Source organism: Rattus norvegicus, chromosome 5 (genome assembly GCF_021556685.1).
Source record: "Rattus norvegicus strain SHRSP/BbbUtx chromosome 5, alternate assembly SHRSP_T2T, whole genome shotgun sequence".
In the NCBI taxonomy this organism is placed as follows: domain Eukaryota; kingdom Metazoa; phylum Chordata; class Mammalia; order Rodentia; family Muridae; genus Rattus; species Rattus norvegicus.
Window position 1 is genome coordinate 66,334,238 of NC_141538.1, and position 26,260 is coordinate 66,360,497.

Here is a 26,260-nt window from a genome sequence, read left to right on the forward strand (position 1 = left end):
GAGCGAGAGGGAGAGGGAGAGGGAGAGGGAGAGGGAGAGGGAGAGGGAGAGGGAGAGGGAGAGGGAGAGGGAGAGGGAGAGGTCTTACTATGTAGGCATGGCTGGCTAGGACTACACTGCATAGACCAGGCTGCCTCAAGCTCACAGAGATCCACTTGTCTCTGCCTCCTAAGTGCTGGAATTAAAAGTATGCACCACCACATCAGGCTTCACTCCTTAAAACCACCAGCAGCAGCAGCAGCAGCAGCAGCAGCAGCAGCAGCAGCAGCAGCAGCAGCAGCAGCAGCAGCAGCAGCAGCAACAACAACACCAACAACACCATTTATCTCATTTTTATTTACATGTGTGTATGAGCTGCATGTGTGTAGATACTCATGGTGGCCAGCAGAGGGCGTCAGATCCTTAGGAGCTGGAGTTACAGGCAGTTGTGAACTACCCAACATGGTTGCTAGGATCCAAACTGAGATTCTCTGGGAAAGCACTAGATGCTCTTAGCTGCTGAGCCATTGCCCCAGCCTCATGTTTTCGTTCTTTTAAAACACGTTCTAGAGGCTGGGGAGGTAGCTCGGTTAGTAGAGTGCTTCACAGGCACAAAAGCCTGGATTTGTTTCTTAGCACCCGTAAATTGGGTAGTGGTGATATACACCATCATCCTTGGGTTACGTAGCAGGTTTGAAGCCAGCCTAAGACCCATGAAAGCCTGTCTCAGAAACTAAACAATGCAACAAAAGCCTGTATTCATTCTAGGGAGCTCTGTGCAGAGGCCCCCTAGACTACTGGAGGGCACTCTGTATTTAGTTGGAAGGATCAAGATTTCTCTTTACAATCAGTTAGCAAAGCACTTGTGAGATTTTTAAGACACTGTTAAGCACGCAGCCAAAGTACAGTTAGCTTGCCTACAAAAACCAAATGGAATCTCCCAAACATCTGAGGAACTGTAAAATGGCCTCCAGTAAGGGCTGGGGTATAGCTTAGTGGGAGGACTCGTGGCTAGCACGTGAGGTTTGGTCCCCAGCATCGCAAATCAAAACACACAAAATGACCCTCCCTAAAAGGGAGCGTGTGTGTGTGCCTGCTTCTAGTCGTGGTGCAGTGGTCACAGCCAGCAGTGCGAATGCATTGCGTGTCATTAAATTGGAGCGTTTAAACTGGGGGCTCTCAGCCTTCCTTACGCTGTAACACAGCTCCTCGTGTTGTGGTGACCCCCAACCATAAAATTATTTCCATTGGTCTCAAGCCACAAGGTGAGAACCACTGGGATAAATAGAGTTTAAATGTGCCTTATCTGTCACATTGAAATAAGAATTATAAAGACTAAGAAGCGAGGTCAGGGAAAGACCTTCCTGATTTGGTACGTGAGAATAACAGCAAAATGATAGAAGAGACCCACGTCCTAGTACAGAACATCCAGGGAGTGTCAGCTGCCTTTGAGGCCATTTTGATACTGGTCTGAACTTTCCCCACCTTCCACCATGGACATAACCCTTAGGCAAAAGAGATCATGGAACTCTTAAGGACACAAAGAAATAAGAAGCCCAGACTCGGGCTATCGAATGCCCCATCCCTCTGTAGACTGTGTGAAAGGATAACAGAATAAAATGCCACTGCTAGAGCAAAACGCACAGCCTGATTCCCAGGGGTGGCTTCATCCTTTGGATGGGACTTATTTTGTTTCCTAAAGGAAGGGAGTTTATAGAGATGTAGAACAAACGGTGAAGGTTGAAGGGCAGACGGCATAGGTTCAAAATCCCAGCTTCTTCGCTCATCTGAGCTCCGTGGAAGTTCTTGAGGAAATTGGTTTTCTCACCAAGTGTTGCTAGTTTCTATGTTGTGGGACTTAGTTAGTTTCAAACGAGGACTCCTGCGTTGGGAGGCTTACAGAACAGCAGCACTCTGTACCCGAATCCTGGAGGCCAATGGTCATTGTGGATCATTGCTTCCAAAGCCTGGGAGGGAGGACTTGCAACCTGCCCCCTGACTTGTGGCTTGCTGGCAGTCTTTGGTGTCTCATGGTTCTTAGAAGTGTCAGCCCTCTACCTTCTTCTGTCCTGGGCCTTGCTCCTGTCTGTGTGTCTGTTAACTTACTCTTTTATGAAGACACCACTAATGTCACTCTTCTGTGCACCATGACTCCAACCAACTGCAGAAGTAACATGCCAAGGACCTCTGACTTTGGAACCCCACATACAAACTTGGGGGCAACGGAAACAACTCAACCCACAGCAGGGCTTATTGTCAGAGTCAAATGAGATAGTGCAGAGGAGAACTAGGCTCAGTACCCAGCACAGAGCAAGCACTCAGCAAGCACTCAGTGTTTCTAGCCATTCCACCTGTCATTACAGCAAGGGCTACTGTGACCGCCATGTTCCCAGCTCCTTTGTGACTCACAGTCTGCTTTCTCTCTGGGACCAGACTGCCTGTGCCCAGGGAGGCCACTGACGTTCTAAACGATACACTCCTTGACGCTGTTTTTTGTTTAAAAAATAGGTAATTTTCTCCCCTGCCTTGAGGAAGTGAAACTTGCAAGCTCTGTCGGGCTAGGCATCAATTCACACAAATTGCTAAGCCACACTGTTTGGATCTCTCAAATGTATCTGACAGCGGGAGTGGGAGGCGGTGGATTTCTGAGCTCTGTGTTGTCTGCACTCATGTGTAATTGCGTTTGCATCAACGTCTTGGGCACAAGGTTTTGAGACTTCTGGGGGTTTTCCTGTATATAAAAACCATTTGTGTGTGTGTGTGTGTGTGTCTGTGTGTGTGTGTGTGTGTGTGTCTGACGTGTGTGTGTATGGTGTGTGTGTATGTGTGTGTGTGCGCATGTGTGTATGTGTGTGTGTATGTGTTTTTGTGTGTATGTGTGTGTTATATTTGTGTGTATGGTGTGTGTGTATATGTGTGTGTTTGTGTGTGCATGTGTGTATGTGTGTGTTTGTGTGTGTTTGTGTGTGTCTGTGTGTGTCTGTGTGTGTATGTGTATGTGTATGTGTGTGTCTGTGTGTGTCTGTGTGTGTGTGTGTGTCTGTGTGTGTCTGTGTGTGTGTATGGTGTGTGTGTGTATGTGTGTGTATTTGTGTGTGCGCATGTGTGTATGTGTGTGTTTGTGTATGTGTTTTTGTGTGTATGTGTGTGTTATATGTGTGTGTATGGTGTGTGTGTATATGTGTGTGTTTGTGTGTGCATGTGTGTATGTGTGTGTTTGTGTGTGTCTGTGTGTGTCTGTGTGTGTATGTGTATGTGTTTGTGTGTGTGTGTCTGTGTGTGTGTATGGTGTGTGTGTATGTGTGTGTATTGTGTGTGCGCATGTGTCTATGTGTGTGTTTGTGTATGTGTTTTTGTGTGTATGTGTGTGTTATATGTGTGTGTATGGTGTGTGTGTTTGTGTGTGCATGTGTGTATGTGTGTGTTTGTGTGTGTATGTGTTTGTGTGTATGTGTGTTATGTGTGTGTGTGTATGGTGTGTGTGTGTATGTGTGTGTCTGTGTGTGTGTGCCGCCGTGCATGTGTGGAGGTCAGAGGAAAACCTTGGGCATTGCTCTTCTTTACACATTGTTGGAGGCTGGGTCTCTTGTTCACAGGACTCCTGGTCCACGAGCTTCCAACGATTCGCCCATCTCCACCTGCTATGTCACTGTAGGCCTGCTGGGATGGCAGGCCTGTGCTACTTTGCCCAACTTCACATGGGTTTTAGAGAGTCAAGCTCAGATCTCCATGCTGGTGTACTCTATCCACTGAGACACCTCCCCAGCCCACAACCTCTGCTTTTGGAATGAGAACCCTGGATTGTAGTTCTAAGCTGTGCTATGATTATTTCTTCATGATGATATCAATCAACAAACATTCATTTCATAGACTAAGAGCCAGGCCTCACTCCAAGTCACAAGGACTGTCCCTACACCACTCTCACCATTGGCTTACAGGCTCGCTGTCTAAAAGAGGAGGCAGGTTTACATCCAAACAATTTGAGCTGGAACCACTGTTGCCGTCCACTACTTACCTTGGGTGGTGGGGGTCCCTCTCTCCTCCCATCTATTTCACCTGATTGTTCAGACCAGGTGTCTGGAAGGTGAACCCCTATATCCCACCCCACCCCACCCAACCCATGCTTGGTCAAAGTTAGCTTGTTAGAGGAGCTGGGAGTGCGGGAATATCACATATCTGCATGAGCTTGAGTCAGCCAGATGGGTAGCCTGGTCTAACCACTCAGCACCTGTGCAATCTGCTTATGTCCCTCATATGTGTGGTGTATTTTTCTTTCATCTGTAATAGGAACATTCTTTACTTCAGGTTCTATTTATCAGACACTGCCTATGTCCCATGTCTAAGATATTGCAGAAAACAAGCCAGGCAATAATTGAGCTGTGCTGTGTCAGCTGGAAACCACTGTGGGCAAGGATGAAGCTTGGGGCAGTGAGTAGATGGAGGGACAGTGAGTAGATGGGGAGGGACAGTGAGTAGATGGGGAGGGACAGTGAGTAGATGGAGAGGGGACAGTAAGTAGATGGGGAGGGGACAGTAAGTAGATGGGGAGGGACAGTGAGTAGATGAGGAAGAGGACAGTGAGTAGATGGAGAGGGGACAGTGAGTAGATGAGGAAGAGGACAGTGAGTAGATGGGGGGACAGTGAGTAGATGGGGAGGGACAGTGAGTAGATGGGGAGGGACAGTGAGTAGATGGGGAGGGACAGTGAGTAGATGGGGAGGGACAGTGAGTAGATGGGGAGGGACAGTGAGTAGATGGAGGGACAGTGAGTAGATGGGGGGGACAGTGAGTAGATGGGGGGACACTGAGTAGATGGGGAGGGACACTGAGTAGATGGGGAGGGACAGTGAGTAGATGGGGAGGGACAGTGAGTAGATGGGGAGGGACAGTGAGTAGATGGAGGGACAGTGAGTAGATGGGGAGGGACAGTGAGTAGATGGAGAGGGGACAGTGAGTAGATGAGGAAGAGGACAGTGAGTAGATGGAGAGGAGACAGTGAGTAGGTGAGGAAGAGGACAGTGAGTAGATGGGAGGGGACATTGAGTAGATGGGGAGGGGACAGTGAATAGATGAGGAAGAGGACAGTGAGTAGATGGAGAGGGGACAGTGAGTAGATGAGGAAGAGTACAGTGAGTAGATGGGAGGGGACATTGAGTAGATGGGGAGGGGACAGTGAATAGATGAGGGAGAGGACAGTGAGTAGATGGGAGGGGACATTGAGTAGATAGGGAGGGGACAGTGAGTAGATGGGAGGGACAGTGAGTAGATGGAAGGACAGTGAGTAGATGGGGGACACTGAGCAGATGAGGAGGGACACTGAGTAGATGGGGAGGGGACAGTGAGTAGATGGGGAAGGAAAGTGAATAGATGGAGGGACAGTGAGTAGATGAGGGAGGGGACAGTGAGTAGATGGGGAAGGACAGTGAGTAGATGGGGAGGGACAGTGAGTAGATGATGAGGGGACAGTGAGTAGATGGGGGGACAGTGAGTAGGTGGGAGAAGGGGCAGTTAGGTGAGGGAACAGCAACTCCACATGGGGTATTGGAAAGTCCTGGCTAAGAAGGTGACAGCAGGGTAGGACATAGAATGTAAAAAAGAGGCCAGGTACAGTCCACACAGTGTGCTAGGCTCCTGGGATGAGCCACCCTCGCTGGGTCTGACCCCAGCCTCTCATCTCCCTTTGTGATGAGTCCAGGATCGGGCTGCAGTGGGAATCGTTTACTAGACAATTGCTCAGCATTCCTCGGTGTGGCTGCGTTAGAGGAGAGCGAAGGCAGCTCGGAAAGCTCAATTTTTAGTACAGTTGTTTATTGCTAGCAATTACTGCCTGAGAAGTGTTCTTGATGGTATGAATTTGCAAGGCCACAGGCCCACACCCCCTTCCGATCAGGCCGGGGATCTAAGCCCCAGAAAGACACCCATGGGAACCATGAGAGGCTGGGGAAGATAGCGGCCTCACAGCATGGGTAAATTCCTGATGCCGAATCAAAGTGAGAATTTGGGATTCGCTCTTGATGAATCTGTGAATGGCAGTCAACTCCAAAGCCTGATGACCTATCTACTGTCAGTCCTGATTAGCGCTTGGGTTGAAAATGACTTTTTATGTACAGAGGCCCGGAAGGCATGGGATGAGAAGTGTTAGATTTCTCAATTAGCAAAGTGATTGGAGGGAGCGCTGGTGGCCGAGCTCACCCTAGGTGTGCAGTCTAGTGGGCTGCGTGGGCTGCATAGCCTGCGTGGGCTGCGTGGGCTGCATGGGCTGCGTGGGCTGCGTGGGCTGTATGGACTGTGTGGGCTGTGTGGACTGCGTGGGCTGCGTGGGCTGCGCGGACTGCATGGCTGCAATCGCCCTGCTGTTGCCTGAGTACCCCAGAGGTGCCATGGATGGTGATTCCCCAGAGGAGACGAATGAGACCCTCAGCTGGGGATACTAGGGAGGGATACCAGTGCAGTGCAGACTGAATCGAGGGAGCCTTACTCAGTTCCTTCCTCAGGTAAGGGAAGCCAACACCCAAGATAGCAATCAGGTTACAGTAAAAAACATTTCTTGGGAATAATTGATTTTCCCATAGAAACATTTGTCAGCCTTAGATTGGCCCCCAGATACATGTGTAAGTGACATGTTCTCAGAAGAAGGAGGCCAGATCAGAAGTGGTGGCCTAATCCTGGGCCAAGTCAGTCATTCCTTGCATCTCCAGGCATGGAGCCCCTAGGCTCCCAGGTGGGAACTATTAGCCAGTCATGTGTGGCATCTGGGGGATGGGCTAACCCAGTCAAACTCTTCAAAGGGATCCTGGGAGACCTGGGTGGGGCACCAACAGCACCTGTGCAGTAGTCTTGTGCTTAATGCTAAGTGATGATTCCAAGGGCAGTGAAGCCAAGTGGCACAGAGCCAGACAGGAGGCCTGCAGGTTGGTGACAGATGCCGTCCCCCATCAGCGACTCAGATCCTGTGACGGAGTGAGCAGCAGAGAGACCAAAATCACGCTTGCTCACAGGTAGACTTTATTTGGCGCTGACCACTATAACCTTAACAAGGGTTAATAGATTGGCTCACCTTTGAGAGGATGGCAATGAGTTATGCGTGTGAAGTAAACGGTCCCTCATAGGTATACTGTGACTCACTTCGGACTCAAGCCCCCTTAGAATGCAGCATCCATAACAAAAACTGTGGTATGAGGGCTGTCAGTGGCCACTGAACCCTAATTACCAAGTAGTTCCCATTTTACAGAGCAGGAAACTGAGGCCCAAACAGTGACTATCTTCCTAGGTCACCTAGCTCTCTCTCTGTCTGACTTCATGACTGCAGTTTCTGTGTCAGTTTATCAAGGCTGTCCTACATAGTGGCTTGTTTCTTGTGTTAGAGGGCGTCTGGTTCTGCCTCTGGGCTAAATGAGGGCACCAAATACAGGACACAGACATGTAGGATCTGTGTAGGAAAATGAAACCAGTCACCCACAGAATCACACAGGTAGGAGAGATGGGCCAGCTCTCAGAGATAGTGTTTAGTTGTGTGTGCACAGGCACATCTGTACGCGTGTGCATATGTCTATGTGTACCCGTGTACATGCACATGGGTGAGCGTGTCAGTGTGGACTTGCATATATGTGTGAATGTGTGTACACTGAGTGTGTGTGCATGTTGTGAAGGTTTTATGGATAGAAAGTAAACTCCTCGAGTGTGTGTATGTGTGTGTGTGTGTGCGTGTGTGCGTGCCTGTGTGTGTGTGTGTTTGTGTGTATGTGCTTGTGTGTGTGTTTGTGTGTACGTGCCTCTCTCTCTCTCTCTCTCTCTCTCTCTCTCTCTCTCTCTCTTTCTCTCTCTGTGTGTGTGTGAAGGTTTTCCAGATAGAAAGTAAATTCTGTGTGTGTGTGTGTGTGTGAAGGTTTTCCAGATAGAAAGTAAATTCTGTGTGTGTGTGTGTGTGTGTGTGTGTGTGTGTGTGTGTGTGAAGGTTTTCTGGATAGAAAGTAAATTCTCTGTGTGTGTGTGTGTGTGTGAAGGTTTTCCAGATAGAAAGTAAATTCTGTGTGTGTGTGTGTGTGTGTGTGTGTGAAGGTTTTCCAGATAGAAAGTAAATTCTGTGTGTGTGTGTGAAGGTTTTCTGGATAGAAAGTAAATTCTGTGTGTGTGTGTGTGTGTGTGTGTGTGTGTGTGTGTGTGTGTGTGTGTGAAGGTTTTCTGGATAGAAAGTAAATTCTGTGTGTGTGTGTGTGTGTGTGTGTGTGTGTGTGTGTGAAGGTTTTCCGGATAGAAAGTGAATTCTGTGTGTGTGTGTGTGTGTGTGTGTGTGTGTGTGTGTGTGTGTGAAGGTTTTCTGGATAGAAAGTAAACTCCTCAACTTCAGGATGACAGCTGTGCTGGCCCACAGTGGCATAGGATAACAGGTGGCTGGAGTCTACTCTGTACTCTCTCCTCAGGGGAAACTTGTTTTTCCCAGGCTGCCTACTTTACTTAGGCCACTTGGGATTCCAACTCGACTTGTTTTATGGACTTTTCTTTTTTAGTAAAATGTTGTTGGGAGTGGGTGGGCAACAGTGGCTGGTATTCAAGGCTTAGCAGAGATTCTTTTTACAAAACCCTAACACAAACGCTTTAATGGATCTGCTGGCCCGTGATCCCTCCTGGCCAGGAACAAAAGCAACCAGGTCATGAGCTCTGTGATAGCTCTTGTAGAGCTCTTCCCCTCTCTGTGAGATAAGCCTGAAGAGAGTAGCCATCAAGAGAAAGGTCTCAGCCTTGTGTGGGGCCTCCTGGACAGATGCTGCACTGATACCCAGCCCTTAGTGGTTGAGAGAAGCTGGTGAGGGATGAAGGGCGAGCGCGCGCGCGCGCGCGTGTGTGTGTGTGTGTGTGTGTGTGTGTGTGTGTGTACTCATGGTGGCCAGCAGAGGGCGTCAGATCCTTAGGAGCTGGAGTTACAGGCAGTTGTGAACTACCCAACATGGTTGCTAGGATCCAAACTGAGATTCTCTGGGAAAGCATTAGATGCTCTTAGCTGCTGAGCCATGCCCCAGCCTCATGTTTTCGTTCTTTTAAAACACGTTCTAGAGGCTGGGGAGGTAGCTCGGTTAGTAGAGTGCTTCACAGGCACAAAACCCTGGATTCAGAGAGATGGGCCACCTCCTTCCTGGCTGTGGTGGCTTCTGCATGGAGTCTACCCATGGAGAGTGAGAGTCACAAGAAACAGCTTAGCAGGAACCACATTCTCTTTTCAAGGTCCTCACAGGAGTCCCTTACTCACTGCTAAAACCAGATGCACTTGTATGCCACATTGCCCCACCTGGACTTGGTTTTCACAGGCTGAGATGGTAGAGACACTTTATATGAATCCCATTGCCATAGGAAGTAAAGCAAGGATCTGTTGATCCAGTATGACAATACCACATATTAAATAAGGTGAGTTTTAAAGAATGACCAGAAAAGAGGACAAGGAGAGGACTCAATTGGTAAGGCTCTTGCCGTGAAAGCAGAGGGCCCAAATTCAATTACCAGCACACATGTAAACATTGGGCAGAGTAGCACACACACGATCCCAGCCCTGGAGATCCTTGGACAAGGATCTGAGGACAGGTGGATCCTTGAGGCTCACTGGACAGCCAGTCTAGCCTGATTGGGGATCTCCAGGCTGATGAGAGACCCTATCGCAAAAAACAAGGTAGAAAGATTCTAAGTAACAGCACCTCAAAAGGTGTCGTTACCTCTGATCTCCACACACACTCGTGCATACATACGCACATACAGGCATTTATACAAACACATACTTCCACTAACACCCACACGAAGATTAATCAGAAGGATCCTTTTTATCACAGCAGTAATAACCCTAACTAAGACAAGGCCTATGGGTGAAATGTGGTGGTTGAATAAAAGTGGCTCCCATAGGCTCATATATTTGAATGTTTAGTCACCAGGGAGTGGAACTGTTTGAAAGGATTAGAAGGATCAGGAGGCGTGGCCTTGTTGGAGGAAGTGTGCCACTGGGGGGTGGGCTTTGAGGTTTCAGATGCCCATGCCAGGTCCAGTCTCCATTTCTCTCTGCCTGGGGATGAAGATGTGAGCTCTAGCTCCAGGGCCATGTCTGTCTGCATGCCACTACACTCCCCACGAAGATGATAATGGACTAACTCTCTGAAACTGTAACCAAGCCTGCAATTAAATGCTTTCTTCTATAATTGTTGCCATGGTCATGGTGTCTCTTCACAGAAATATAACAGTGACTAAGACATGGGCCCTTACTGAGAGACCAGGGGAAGGAGATGTTCTGAGCATAGCATTGCTTGGTACTTGAATTTTTTCATGGCCTCTTTTTTCCTTTAATTGATGATATATATATATATATATATATATATATATATATTCCTAAATGCATAAATACAACCTGTTAAGTCTGTATAATGTTATTTTTATGTATGTTTTTAGGACTGTGTTGGCCTCTGCCTTCTCCAGACCTCTGTCATACCACGTCCAATCTGTCTACCAGCCAAATCCAGCACATCCTTCTTCAATATTTAGCCTTTCAGCCAGCCTGATCCTCCTCTCCATGCACCATCTCAACCCCACCTCTCCAGATCTAGCCCAGGTTCCATGTCTAGCACCCCTGGCCTAGTCTGGCTACTCTTGCCTGCACAGCAACCAACCAACCTCTAGGCTCTATAGGGCTCCTGCCCTCCCAGGACCCACAAGCCCTTCCCATGGCACATTCATTTGGTATTGTGTAACTCTTAGTTATTTTTCTATTGCCATGACAAAACACCACGACCAAGGAAACTTATAAAAGAATGTATTTAATTTGGAGGTCATGTTTCCTGAGGATTTAAGTCCATGGTCATCATGGTGGGAGCATGGCAGCAGGCAGGCAGGCACGGCACTGGAGCAGTAACTGAGAGCTTACATCTGAACCATAACCATGAAGCAGAGAGAGAGAGAGAGAGAGAGAGAGAGAGAGAGAAACACTGAAGTTTCCTGGGCATTTTAAACCTTAAGTCCCACCCCAGTGACACACCTCCTCCAACAAGGCCACACCTTCTAATCCTTCCCAAATAGTCCCACTAACTGGGCATGAAGCATTCAAATACGTGAGCCTATGGAGGTTATTTTATTCAAACCACCTCAATAGCCAATCAGTATGCTCTTCCTTGGGGAAGACTCTTTCTTCCACTCCCAGCATTCCTTGGTTGCCTGTAGCTCTCTCTGTGGGGTTGGGGCCTCTTGACTCGCCCCTCCCCTTCCACAGTAGCATGTTTACTGGTGTTGTCTTTGCTCAGATCATGAATTTTAATGTAGCTCCTGGAAGATCCTCAAGTTTGGGCAGAGATCATGCCCCAAGATCCTCCTGCTTTCCAAAAAATGATTGTGTAGCAGTGTCTGAGTGTCTAAGACCTAAGCAGGTGACTCCAGCCTGGGGTTCATTGGCAGAGGAAGGTACTGGGCGAGGAAGAATCCTGGGAATTCGGAGTATGGGGTCCTTACAGGCCTGAACGTCACACTGTGTCCCCAGAAGCCAGAGATAGACAGCATGCCGGTCACTGACATAGAGCTGAGGTGTAGATGCTCATTTCCATGGATCCTGGTCCCCGAACAGATGAAATGGAACTGGGCCCCAGGCTAAGCTGGATCTCCACTCTCAGCTACAGAGAAGAAACTTCTCCACCAACAGGCCAGCTAGGCACCCAGGCCCGGATCCCAGACGACTGCACACACTGAATCAATTGGAATTGAGTCACCGATATGATTAATTTAATGCATTTAAATGGTTTCCTGTATAGTAAGCATGCTGAATGAGGGAGACCCAGAACACTGCGTCTGCCCGAGACGTGGAGATGGCAGGAGTGATGATGAAGCCGTGTCAGCCCTTCCCACTTGTCTTCCGTCTTCCGAACTCCTCACTGATTGCTGAACATGGCCTTCTGCAACCTCCTTGGGCCACAAAGGCACTTTGTACTGTGTCAAAGGATATTGTAGTTTCAGCAATCCAAAGATAATTTTAATGAGGCCTGTCTGCAACCCAGGGCCAGGTACACCGTAATGCCCAACCAAGGGGGAAGTGGAGGATAGAACAGAAAGCCAAGTGGATTCACATTGCAGCCTTTCTCTGCTGAAGGGGACTCACAAGGGCAGCAGGGACAGGGCATGGAGTTGGTGGAGGCCTGGTGGGTCTGCCCGCCACTGGGGCTCTGCCAGGTCTTGGTGCTGGGGGCCAGGAGGGAGTCACACCCCCTTCCAGATCAATGTCCCTGGTAACAGGGTGTTGGCTCCGAGCACTTTTAAGAGTGAGTGCAGGTCTGCCATTGGCTGAATTATGACTCAGCACAGTGCAGGTGTCAAGGAATTTCCCATTAGTAAGAAATTCATCTTCAAGCCCTGGAAAGCATTTTAGCCCGTCTTAGCTAATTGCTCGTCAAGTAGTGATTATTTGGCTTAGATGACAGGGTGTGCTTCATAGGGGTTATAAATGAGCTCCAGCGAAGCCGTGCCAGGCGCCAGGCGCCAGGCTCAGGGCCGGCCTCTGGGCTTAGAGATGCAGCAAAAGGCTTCTGGGCTTCCGCAGTGATCCATGAGCCAGGCTGTGGTGGGTGTCGTGAACTCATTCTACCAACAAGAAGCGAAGCCCACCTTTCCTCTCTACATGAGCAGAGAGTGTGCGCAGGGAGGGGGCAGGTGGGGTGTCGTAACTGGGAGGAGAGGCTGTGGGCAGAGTTTCCTCTGCTAACCTAGAAACTCATACCTGAGGCTAGCCCTGAACTTGCTGTGTAGCCCCACGAATGACCGTGAACTTCTGGTCCTTCTGCTCTGATTCCTGAGTGCTGAGGTTATAGGCCTGTACCACCTATTGTGATATTCGTGACACTGAGGGTTGAACCTAGGGATTTGCTCACATCAGGTCAGCACTGTACCAACAAGGCTGTGCCCCTAGTCTGAGGAGCCTCTTTCTTACAATGTGTTTAAAGCTCTATGTAGCTCAGGCTGGCCTCAGGTTCACAATCCTACCACCACCTCCTAAGTGCTAGGATTATGGCCATGTGCCACCATACCTGGGTTTTAGTAAGTTTTCTACTGTGGGCTCAGAGTGTGATTTTTATAAGGGCTTCTGAGGATAAAGGCCTCTTTGTAAGCTAGAGTTTGGGGCTAGATTCAGTAAAAACGTACTTGGCCTTCACGCCTGAATATGGGAGGGATGTCTACTTTAGATCCTTCGACCTAGGGATGTTCTGCAAACTGAGAGCCCCCCTCTAGGTGGGGAGGTGGCTGTTGGACTACAGCCTGCATTAAAAGTCACCTGGAGGGGTTGGGGATTTAGCTCAGTGGTAGAGCCCTGGGTTCGGTCCCCAGCTCCGAAAAAAAAGAAAAGAAAAAAGAAAAAGAAGTCACCTGGAGGTTAGTTAAGGACCCAGAGTTTAGAGCCCCATTCAGTGAGTCTAACAAGCTCTTGGGTGATGCTCACACACTCTGAATGGCTGCCCCACGAGAGTCCTTTGCTTGTCAACTCTAGACTTGAGTCCCAACTTACCTTCCTAGGCCTACCATCTGCCACCTACCTCAGTGTTCTGTCTCAGATGACTGTATCCTCCCCTAATCAAGCCCACCGTCCCTCTTACTCAGCCTCCACCTGGTCAGCTAGGCTTGAAGGCCTAGTGCTTGCACACTGCTCAAGGCCAGGCTCAAACACTGCCTCTTCTGAGAAGCCTTCCCTGAATTCTCCATAGAGGTCAAGGGCATCCTTGTAGGCTGGTGGAGTTCTCCCCAGAACCAAATGCTTTTAACCCTTCCATGTCAGCTCTGCTCAGGTCTCACTCCTAGATCTGCACCACCGCAAACACTTGCAGCTCCTGCGAGACCTGCCGGCCACATCGCTAGTGCCTGAAAATGTCTTCCAAACTCAGCATGTATGAAATACACCAATCCTCCCCTCTCATGTTACACAATGCGGACTGATCTCTAATTGATTCCAAGTTAGACAGAACAAGGATAACACATCCATCCATTCCTGCTTCAGGCAAAGTACCTGTGTTTGCCAGGAAGACCAAAGGCAGAAAGAGAACCCTACACTCATGTGCAGAAGGCAGTGTTATGCGGCCACCATGTCCAAGACCCATATTCAAGTCCCAGCCCTTCCTCGGGGTAGCTGTCTACTTCAAAGCTCTGAGTTCTAGGCTGCTCGTCTTTAACAGGAATAGGAAGGCAACTGTTCTTCTCATGGGGCATAAAGATGCAACAGGACCATTAGGGACAGTATCAGGAGCTGGCATGTCCTGGGTTCCAGCCCTAGGTATACATGGTCGGGTAGCATCTATACAATGAGCAGGGTTGAGCCCTGGGTGAATGTTGGGGATCTGTTAAGTATTATCAGTGCTAATTTTCCAAAGTCCGTGTAAGTCATGTATTATCACCATCTGCATCTGCCAAGTGAGAAACTTGAAGTCAGACTTGGGAATCCACCCAACCAATATTAGCAGGTGCCACACGGACACCATTTATTGTCTTGTATTAGAGATTGGACCAAGGGGCCTGGGAATGCTGGGCAAGCATTCAATCCCAGAGCCATGTCCCCAGCCCTCTTTTTCCTTTCAATTTTGAGACAGTCACACTGAGTTGGGCAGGCTGGCCTTGAATTTACTCTGTAGGGTAGACAGGTCTTGAACTTGAGACCTTTCTGCCTCAGTCTCCCAAGTAGCTGGGATTACAGGGCTGCACCTCCAGGCCCAACACGATGCCTAATCTTTGCAACTACTTTGCAGACAGAAGCACTGTTTCCATTTTGTGAATGGAAAGTCTATATTTCAACGATCACTATTTTTGGTCAATATTTGAAAGGAGTTCATTTTACCAGGTAGAAAAAATGCAAATATAAGAGAAGATAGTACTTTTTCTTGGAAAACTGACAATTAAACACAGGTTATTAAAACACTTATTATTAAAGATGCCGGTAACCATGTGCCTTCATACACAGGAGCATGGCACCTCTCAGTATCAGGGAACGTCATTTAACCCTGCGGTGCAGGTCTAGGCATGTCCCTGCATTTAGCCCCATGGTGTATCCATAAACATGTCCCTGCGTTTATCTCTGTGATGTGTGAACAAGCATTTAGCAGACTACAAGGCTGAGTTCTATGTGTGTCTCATGTGATTCTGGGGACCACTCAGTGACTGAGACATACTCTGTCTTGACCCCGTGGAGCCAGTGCTGGTGGCAGGCAGAAACAGGGGCTAAGCAAGATCTCAGACTTCACCCACAGGCATCAGGCTCCGTCTTACGACTTTAGGCATCAAGATGGTGGGACAGTGTGATAAACAAATGTTGATTTTGTTTTAGACATGCATGCAACCATTTGTGTGCACAACTTATATGAAAACATGCAGGTACGGAACAGAACTAAAGGACAAGGAAGAAGAAGGCTTAACTGTCTAACTGGTGAGGAAGGGCACAATGCCCACCAGGACACAGCACTGAGCACCTAATGAGTGGGACTGCATGAAAATGAAGGCTTTCTATCCACCAAAAGACACCAAGAGAGTGAGAGATAAGTCACAGAACGGGGAGAGAAGAGAGCCACACAGACCTCTCAAGGGAGTCTCAGGTAGAACCCAGAGAGGATTTCTGTCTCCCAGCCACCAGTGGGCAAGAAAAGATAACCAGGCAGGGACTCCAGTAGGAAAGTGGGTGAAAGACCCAAACGACAATTACAAAAGAGGCTGAAAAACAACCAACAAAGGGAGGAGAGACTGGGTGGTGCCAGCTTGGTATGACTTCTTGCTGTACAAGCACAAGGACCCAAGTTCGACCCCCAGGACCTACTTGTGACACCTACTTGTAGTCCCAGCATTGGGGAGGCAGGGATAGGCAGTCCCACTGGCCAGCTACTCTAACCTTTTCAGTGAACTCTGGGCCACTAGGAGATCCTGCCTCAAGGAAGGTGGATAACATTCCTGAGGAGCAACACCTAAAGTTGTCCCCCTGCCTCCACATGCACAGTCCGGTGCACATGGGTGCACACACTTATACAAAAGACGAGAAGATGTCCAACTTCATTAGTGGCCAGGGACGTGCAAAGTAAAACCAAAGTGGGATGCCACGTCCCACCCACAAGCTTGGCTAAAATTACTGAAGATGCAGGATTTGATCCTGAATCTGGCCTACCCCACCCATGGGGTAGTGGAGTGCACTCACCCGTGTCAGGTACTTATCCTTTCTTCTTGCTGAATCATGGAGGTGTTTCCCCAGTGAAAGAACCCATCCCACCCCAGCCCTCTGTTCAATCCTCCCATAATCCTGTGTCTCATAGAATATCCCGAGGAAGGAATCACACATCAGCACACGTCAGCAGTGCCTAATGGTCCCTCTTTTGACCTTGTATGACTCCCAAGGGCATAAGAAAACAGCCTAGGAGGCTGGGGACTGACCGTGACCCCGAAGAAGTTGGTCTCGTTCATGGCATTGAGGATGATTTTGCCCAGCGTGTGGTCTGTGTAGTTGAAGTCCTGGATCCGCTGGTGCCTGCTACTGGCATGCAGTGTCTCCATGGCCCTCTGTAGGGTCTTGGCGATGACCCAGATCCCATCGTAGGCGTACCCATGGAACTTGCTGGGCCCCACGCCTGAACGTTTGCTGTTGTACTCTCTTTCATACTGCTGTGGAGTCTGGAAACAAAATGGGGTGGGAGACAGAGTTACAGTGGGGACACCAGGCTCAAGGATACTCTTCAGAGTCTGTTGTGTGCCCATCACAGAGCTGGGCTCACAGTCTATCCTGTCACTTCATTCTCCAATGATTTCCTAAGGTGGCGGCCATTACTGCCCCCATTTTACAGATGTGGATACTGACTTGCTTCGGTCCCAGTCAGTGAGTGACAGGGCTGATCTAGCCCTGCCTGCCTGGAAGACTAAGCAGATGGTGTAATGTGCACTAATCATATCTTCCCCTGATGTTTGCAGGTTCTGGGACTGGAGAACTCCTGGATGCAGTCATCTACTAAGTTTACAATCCAGAACCATGTGATCAAGTCACAGGAAAGCATTGCAAGCCCACTCAATGTTTTAAGCTTATGACTGCTTCTTGTTGGACTGTATTCATAGCTACCCTTGGCTGCATGCCTGTTGGATATGCCAGATTGAGATTCTAGAAAGTTCTAGTTCTGTACTCATAGCCCTGTGGATTCTGAGCCCTGATGGGCCTTGTTAGGCCATCTTGAAACACAGACCCTGAGGCAGATCCAAGCAAAGAGGACCTACACCCTCTAATTGTCCCTTCAAAGCTACAGCAGGGTCGCGTGACACCGAACCACAGATTGTCCCCTACTCCTTGTTGAATTTTATGAACGAATCCACTGGTGATATTAACATCCTGATTGGCCACAATTTTCTGAAATTGCTTTTTGACTCTGGTGCCTGAACTTGCCCTTCCATAGGATGCCACCCGGGGAACCCATGACTTCAGCCTCCTCTCCATGAACCGTTCTTAAATCCTTCTGACCTCCTCAGTGGCAGTATCATCACAGCCACCTGGGAAAACACTCTGAGGGTCAAACCACCCAGAAGCTGGATTCCCTGCTAGTTTCCACTCAGAAGGGCCCTTAGAGAGAGTTACATGCCCTCTCTGTACAGCCTGAGGGGCGGAGGGTCACGGTGGTGGCTGTAAGTGTGTGAATCTGTCCATGAGGTCAGATGGACGCCCATCCTGTTGCTGCTCACTGGCAGTGAGGCCACCTCTGCTCATGGGAAGCTTGTACATCTGTCCTTGGTCAGGAGTTAGGGAAGGTGGATCTGCACCCTCAAAGGCAGGGGCTTTTGCATGTATAGAGCCCACCGACCAAAAAGTAGGGTTTCTGGTAAAGTCACCGAGACAGGTGCCCAGGAGGAGTCCAGACCAGGTGCATCCAGATGTGGCCCCTGCAGGATTTCTGTCTGTTCAAGTGGAATATGTCTAGCAACGAGCCCATGGTCCTCCCTCTAATCTCAGGCTCTTCTGGAAGCCCAGGCTGTCCCTTACCTGTCACTCATCTCCAGCTACCACTTTTATCTATGTCTTTCCAAATCCAAGAAGAACTGACTTCAGACCTACTTGTGACACCTACTTGTAGTCCCAGTTTTGGAGAGGCAGGGACCTTTGGACCAGCTTAACTCCTGCATCCACAACCCACACAATGAATCATATGATATTCCTGTGTGTCCTGATCTCTGTCCAGGCATGGCTATAGAGTGCTGGCACCTTCCTCCTTGGTCAAGTCCATTCTTGTAGGGAGCTGTCCAGAATGAGCTGCTCTTCCTTGTTCTACCCTTCCAGGTGCCTAGATCACATGGAGGTTTCCTGGTACCCCAGGGCCTTTGCACTGGTCATGCCTATCAGACAACTACCCGCTCCCCCGTCCCCAGCTTGGTGTGCTACATAGCCATGGCATTGTGACACTGGGACAGCTCCCCTGAGCCAGGCCACACCCAGGAATCTCTATTCTTGCTAGTACTTTCCATTCTGATGTGGCCTGTTGCTTAGCCCCTGTTTCTGCCTGCCACTAGCACTGGCTCCACGGGGTCAAGACAGAGTATGTGTCAGTCACTGAGTGGTCCCCAGGATCACATGAGACACACATAGAACTCAGCCTTGTGGTCTGTTAAATGCGTGTTCACACATCACAGAGATAAACGCAGGGACATGTTTATGGATACACCATGGGGCTAAATGCAGGGACATGCCTAGACCTGCACCGCAGGGTTAAATGACGTTCCCTGATACTGAGAGGTGCCATGCTCCTGTGTATGAAGGCACATGGTTACCGGCATCTTTAATAATAAGTGTTTTAATAACCTGTGTTTAATTGTCAGTTTTCCAAGAAAAATTATTATCTTCTCTTATATTTGCATTTTTTCTAACTGCTAAAATGAAGTCCTTTCAAAAGTAATTTTTAACTTGTGAGGTAAATTTCCTCTTTGCACAACATTGCTGGAGTGATGCCTGACCTTTCAACTTTTTAAAACTGTCTTCCTCTTTCCCAGTTTATTATTGCTTGGTTATCTTATATGCATGCATGTGTACATGTGTGTACGTGTGTGTGTCTGTGTGTGTATGTGTGAGTATCTCTCTCTGTGTGTATATATGTGTCTGTGTGTGTGTGTGTGTATGTGTGAGTCTCAGTGTATGTTTGAGTCAGTCTCTCTCTGTGTGTGTCTGTGAGAAAGAGAGAGTCTCTGTGTGTGAGAGACTCTGTGTGTGTGTGTGTTTGTGTGAGTATGAGCCTCTTTCCCTCTGTGTGTGTGTGTGAATCTCTGTGCGTGTATGTATGTGTGAGTCTCTGTGTGTGTGTGTGAGTCTCTCTCTGTGTGTGTGAGTCTCTCTCTCTCTCTCTGTATGTGTGAGTCTGTGTGTGTGTGTGTATGAGAGTCTCTGTGTGTGTGTGTGTTTGTGTGAGTGTGAGTCTCTTTCCCTCTGTGTGTATATGTGAATCTCTGTGTGTGTATGTGTGAGTCTGTGTGAGTGTGTGAGAGTCTCTCTCTCTCTGTCTCTCTCTCTCTTTCTTTCTCTCTGTGTGTGAGTGTGTGTGTGTGTATGTGTGAATCTGTGTGAGTGTGTGAGAGTCTCTCTCTCTGTCTCTCTCTGTGTGTGTGAATGTGTGTGTGTGCTCACACTGCAAGTAGGAGCACTGAGTATTGATACCAGAGCAATAATTCTACCACAGGGATGCCCCTCCCTTTCTCATCCCTCCATACTCTCAGGCTTTGAATTTGCAACCGTCCAACCTTAGCCTTCCCAGTAGCTGGGGCAGCAAGCCTGAACTGCCACAAACAGATTTAAACACTTTTAAACGTGGGTTGTGATTTGGGTTTGCATGACGGTTTGCATTAATTGTCAATTGACAAGACCAAGAATCAGCTGGCAAATGGTCCTCAGGGCAGGCCTGTGAGGGTGTGGGAGGACCGCCCATCTTAGTTGTGGGTGGGAGCACTCCCTGGGCTGGGGTGGTGGGCTGTGTACAAAGGGGCGGTTGAGCTGAGCAATTGCTCTCTTCTCCTGGCTGCAGATGGCCATGTGGCAGTTGCTTAAGCTCTGCTGCTGTGACTTCCGACCATGATGGACTGTGACCTGGAGCTGAGCCAAAACAAACTTTCTCCTCCAAGTTGCTTCTGTCAGGATATTTTGTCACAGTAACTAGAAGAGAAACTAAGACTGTCTATTTCTGGCGGTTAATTTAGCTCTTGGATATTTTTAAAGTATGTAAAAGCGACCCAGATGTGTATCTCTGTATTAATTGCTTTCCCCTCACTTTGGTTTCTTGAGGCAGGGTTTCTCTGCGTAGCCCTGACTGTCCTGGAACTTGGGAGCATAAGAAGTATGAGACTCTTCGACCTCTGTCTTCTTGGATTTCCTTCCCTACATCTGCTCTTGGATGCACACAAAGGCATTGGAGGGTCGAGTGACTGTATTGGTCAGCTTTCTGCAACTACAACATAATATATAAGTTTAAGAAAGACCTTAAGAAAAAGAAATTTTGGTTGGTGACTGGCTGGCCTCATTACTTTGTCCTGGGGTGAGGCAGCTCACAGGTAGGGGGTGTGCGGTCAACAAAACCGCTAACTGCCTGACCCAGGGAATAGGAGAAAGAGGAAGGAACCCGTGCCCCACAATTCCCTCCCAGAGCATGCCTCCAGTGACAGCTATGTCTCCAACTCCCAACAGTGCCCTCCTGGGGAGCAAACCTTAAACTCATGGCCTTTAGGGACACACGTCGAGACCACGGCAGCACTCATCTAGAGTTTTGTTTACTCAACCTCATCGTCCAGTCAGGTGATATTTCTGGTCATGTCCTAGGACATATTTCAAGCTGTCTGGGATCCTCTAAAAGTAAGGGGCCGTTACAGTTTGGATAGAAAATGCCCTCCATTCGCTCACATGCTTTAATACTTGGTCCCCAGCTGGTGGTCCTGTTCAGGGAGGCTGTGGACACAGTGGGAGGTGGGGCCTTTCTGGAGGAAGTGGATGGCTAGGAGGTGAGCTTTGTGGCTTATAGGTTTACCCACTTCAAATCCAAGTCTTTCTGTGTTTCCTGGTTGGCAGTCAAGATGTGGACAAGGGGTACCATGGGCTCCCAACACCACCACTGTAAGCTACCCCAGATGCAAAGCCTTCCTCACCACAATGGATTGTATCTCCTCAAACCCTCAGACAAATAGATATCCCTCCCTTACGTCTAGGATTTGTTCTCAGCAATGAGACAGTAAGAACTGCAGGGTGGGGTAAACGGCCCAGGATGGCCTCGACAGCAGGCCTCAATGTAATGTGTATGTGTGTGTGTGTGTGTGTGTGTGTGTGTGTGTGTGTGTGTGTGTGCGCGCGCGCGCATGCGCGCGCACGCATATTCCTGTCTGTCTGTCTGTCTATGTATGTGTGTCTGTGCACCTGTGTGTAAGTACCATAAACTGATTGAAATCATGCAGCCTATTTGATTTTGTCTTGGGACTGACACAGGCCCTATGTCTATTTTTTATGTGAGTCACTTACAAATCTCTATTTTTTTCTGCCTTACTTTTCTACTTTTGTTGTTGTTCTGAGAGATGAGGAACAGGATCAGAGCCACAGAGATGAAGGGCCTGGCTGTCGGTGTTTCTGTGAGCAGAGGCTTGGGATAGGGCTGGGGACAGGTCTCGTTGCCTTTCCTAGTGGGTCACATCCATTTACCACTGCTCCCCAGGGATGCCAGGGCCATCAGGAGGACAAGTTTATATTTATCACGGAGGCTAGAAGTTTCTGAGAAAGAACTTTACATAGATGGTTCCTCTTGCTCCCAGGCTAGATTTCAGTGTAGTTTTGAGAGGCAGTTTTTAGGACTTGGAACATACTTCCCTTTGAAAATGTGTTATAAAGAGCGGCTAATCTCTCAGGCTAGCCTGCAAGGGCTTGCAAAGCTAACAGGTGGCCCAGTGCTGTGAGTTTGTGATTCCAGTAGAGCCATGCTGGCGTGGTTAGCATGGATCATCTGCTTGACAGGATGTAAGCTCACCCATGTTTATAAGGGCTTTCTAAATTGGGTTAACTGAGGCGAGAAGTGGGCAGCACCATGGCACGGACTTGGGGCTTGGACCGAAGAGACAGGAGGGAGTGTGCTGTGTGCCAGCTTCATCTCTCTCTGCTGCCTGGCTGTGGATGCAGTGTGAACAGCCGCCTTAAACTCATGTTACCATGACATCCTTGCTCTGATGGACTAAACCCCAAACTGTGAGCCAAAGAAGCACTTCTTTTTCCTTCCTGTCTTCCTTTCTTGAGTTACTTTTGTCATATATATTTTTAATGATGGTCTTGCTTCCTGAGAGAATCCAGCCTTGTGGACAGAAGGGAGAGGGGCAAGGACACATCTTCTTTTATGCTCTAACACACACACACACACACACACACACACACACACACACACTCTCTCTCTCTCTCTCTTTCTCTCTCTCTCTCTCACACACACACATGCACGCACATCCATGTACACATACACATAAGCACACATGCACACACACATGCACACAAATGCACACATACTAACACACAAGGACATGCACACACATGCACACATGTGTACACCTACTTCAACCTGATCAAAGTACAAAAGAAGAAGCCGGTTGAAGATCCAAGTCCAAACACTGTCTTAACAGTAGCTAGAGAGAAGACACATCACTGGTAAAGGGCCAATGTGTGACAGCTGACTTAACAGAAATAATGAAAGCCAGGAGGATGATAACTGAGGCAGGATCAGGAATGATTCTTCAGGCAGAAAGAGAATGCTGCCCTAAGCAGACGAGACATGCTGGAAGGAACGAGAAGAAATGGGACATGTATGCAGGAGATCACACACAAGTGAAACCCAACATCTGGTCCAGAATATTCTAGAAGATCTCAGATTTCACCCACAGGCATCAGGCTCTGTCTTAAAGCTTTAGACATCAAGATGGTGGGACAGTGTGATAAAGACAAACAGACCCTAGAGGACAATGGACGGTACATAGCTAAGCCACACTGTGCAGCTGCTTCGTTCATGGCCGAGGTCAGGCCATGTGGAAGCAGAGAGGGAGCAGACATGGCCCTTTCAATAAATGGACCTGGTAAGTCACTGGCCATATGGAAAACAAAACAAACATCGATTTTGTTTTAGACATGCATGCAATCATTTGTGTGCACAACTTATATGTAAACATGCAGGTACAGAACAGAACTAAAGGACAAGGAAGAAGAAGGCTTAACTGTCTAACTTGGTGAGGAAGGGCACAACGCCCACCAGGACAGAGCACTGAGCACCTAATGAGTGGGACTGCATGAAAATGAAGGTTTTCTATCCACCAAAAGACACCAAGAAAGTGAGAGATAAGTCACAGAACGGGGAGAGAAGAGAGCCACACAGACCTCTCAAGGGAGTCTCAGGTAGAACCCAGAGAGGATTTCTGTCTCCCAGCCACCAGTGGGCAAGAAAAGATAACCAGGCAGGGACTCCAGTAGGAAAGTGGGTGAATGACAATTACAAAAGAGGCTGAAAACAACCAACAAAGGGAGGAGAGACTGGGTGGTGCCAGCTTGGTAAGACTTCTTGCTGTACAAGCACAAGAACCCAAGTTCGACCCCCAGGACCTACATAAAAATCTGGGTATGGTGACACCTACTTGTAGTCCCAGCATTGGGGAGGCAGGGATAGGCAGTCCCACTGGCCAGCTACTCTAACCTTTTCAGTGAACTCTGGGCCACTAGGAGATCCTGCCTCAAGGAAGGTGGATAACATTCCTGAGGAGCAACACCTAAAGTTGTCCCCCTGCCTCCACATGCACAGTCCGGTGCACATGGGTGCACACACTTATACAAAAGACGAGAAGATGTCCAACTTCATTAGCGGCCAGGGACGTGCGAAGTAAAACTAAAGTGGGATGCCACATCCCACCCACAGGCTTGGCTAAAATTAAAAAGCTGACAGCACCAAGTGCTGACGAGCCTGTGCACAGAGTGGAAGTCCCCCTCACTGCTGGTGGGGTGTGAGTCAGTGGAACCAAAGCTGCTTGGCGGTGTCTGTGAGAGCCCACAGATGCCCATTCTGTGACTCAGAAGTTCCACCAGACTTTGCACCCAAGAGCAGGGCAAGCACACATCCACCACAACACAGCAGATAGGAGCAAGTCAGAAAAATGCGTGCGGGAGTCCCACCCAGAGAACACAAAGCAGTTCTCAGACACAAGGAAAAAAATGCAAAATCACAGGATTCCCAGCCTGAGCCGACTAACATGACTAACACATCTGTTTCCTAAACTTTGATGTTCAGTCAGTCCAATTCTAATAACAACCAACGTAGGTCTGCATGCAGGGCGTGCAAACCGTTGATGTGATCAAGCACTTGAAAATTTTAAGAGTGCTTGCTGCAGGTGAGGGACATCAAAGCCACACATCCACCCAGAGATGCACACTGATGACTCTTCCGTACCAAGCCACACAGAGATCTGCTCAAGCTAGGATGGAGGGATTGTAGGATAACATTATGGAATACTACGCAACACCGAACATGAAACGCCTTAGAGATTGCTCACTCACGTGTGTTTCAGGAAAGAGGAAAGACCCACAAGACTCCATGCATTTAAAGTCTAGAGCAGCTGACTGTAGGGCAATGGAGTCAGAGAGCGGTGGCTGCTGCCAGTACTGTTTGCTGGGAAGAACATTCAGGTAACTTGTAGGCTTCCTTCGCCTGTTTTGGGCTGGCTTACTCCTCTTATCCCACTGTTCTGGCTGTGATGTTCACCCTGAATGTTGATGAGCACTTTGGGTGCAGACTGAGAAACTCCCACTGTGCTACCACACATGTCCTCACTAAGCTGTAGAAGAGACACCACCACCACCAATACCGCGGGTAAGAAAAGAGGGGGAGGTTGAATGATTTGCCCTCTGTCAATCATAGGCTCACCGTGTAACGGCCAACAAACTGTGACTTCCATGAGATTGCTGAGGTCTGTTTCCAGCAAATGTCACGCATGGGCTTCCTGGCCAGCCTCACTAAGGGATCAGAGACCTGGATCCTGTCTCCGAATCTCAATGCCTCAAATGGAGTTTCTTTTCTTTTCTTTTCTTTTTTTTTTCTTTTTTCTTTTTCTCGGAGCTGGGGACTGAACCCAGGGCCTTGTGCTTGCTAGGCAAGCGCTCTACCACTGAGCTAAATCCCCAACCCTGGAGTTTCTTTTCAAGGCTACACATCAAGGTGGCTGCCAGAGGGCCAGTGAACTCATTCTAATTCCACCCAACACAGACGATGAAGATGAAGTTCCTTCTCAGCGGGTTTTCTGGAAGTCTGAGGAACACTCACTCATCTCTCTCACGGGGCATGCTAGGGAATGTCCATTTTTCAAAGAGTAGCCACCTTACCAGCTTAAAGTCAGAATCCTGTTACTGGGTACCGGGAGGAAGGGAGACAAGAATGTTGCTATAGACACAGTCACCTGCCCATCTAGGATTCAGATCTAGCCTGTGTGCCCCCATAGGCCACCAGCCTCCTCCTGAGCCGGCTCCTCCACCCTGCACAGTCTCCAAGGGAAGTAGGGGGTGGGGCATCAGACTGTGAGGCTGGTTCCTGTTTTCTCCTGCCTTTCCATGCCCTTGTCTACCGATATTTCAGAGCATGGGGTGGGCATAGTGACCTCCCCCTCAAAACTTCCCATCATTTCCTATCACTGTGTCAAGGGCAGGTGTCAGGGTCCATGGCTGAGGACTTGTTGGCTCCCTCAGACCTATTGGGCCCAGGAGCCCCTCCCTAGGTTTGGTTGGGTTTCGTCAACTCGATACAACCTCAGGCCATCAGGAAAGAGGGAACGCCTCAGATGAGCCTGTACGTGAGTCTGTGGTGAATCTCCTTGGTTGGTGATTGATGGGGGTGGGGCAGTCTCCTGTGGGTGGTACCACCTCTGGGCAGGTGGTCCTGGGTTGTGTAAGGCTGAGGAAGGCGGGGGAGCAAGTCAGTCAGCAGCACTGCTATGACTTCCGCTTCAGTCCTGCCTCCAGGATCCTGCCTGGGTGACGTCCTGCTTTCAGACGGACATCAAGACCCTTCAGAGGTATCATCAACCATGCCACTTAGCTTCATGGGGCTCCTGTGAACCACTGTGGTTTTTGTTGCCTGAGGCTTGGTTTGGTTAATATCCTGTTTGCCTCTGGGGATTTTTTTTCCTTAGTTTTTGCATTTTTCTCAAACTTCTGCTATTTTTAAATTAAAATATAGTATACTCTGGATCCAAGGCTCTTAATAACTTGCAAACTTTGACACCCATAAAAATAACATTTACCCAAATGAGA

The 26,260-nt window shown here is 48.7% G+C and overlaps 1 protein-coding gene across 2 annotated transcripts in view; it reads right to left on the reverse strand.

The window, feature by feature from the left end:
- The window catches only part of Gabbr2 (gamma-aminobutyric acid type B receptor subunit 2), a 341,159-nt gene that overhangs the window by 118,485 nt on the left and 196,414 nt on the right, over nucleotides 1-26,260 (reverse strand). The window contains exons 1-2 of one of the 2 annotated variants that reach the window (XM_087551353.1): nucleotides 18,051-18,366; nucleotides 16,381-16,617 (exon numbers count right to left, since the gene is read on the reverse strand). In XM_087551353.1, the coding sequence (XP_087407479.1) occupies nucleotides 16,381-16,500 (120 nt within the window). In that variant the 5' untranslated portion in view covers nucleotides 16,501-16,617; nucleotides 18,051-18,366. 2 annotated transcript variants of the gene reach the window in all.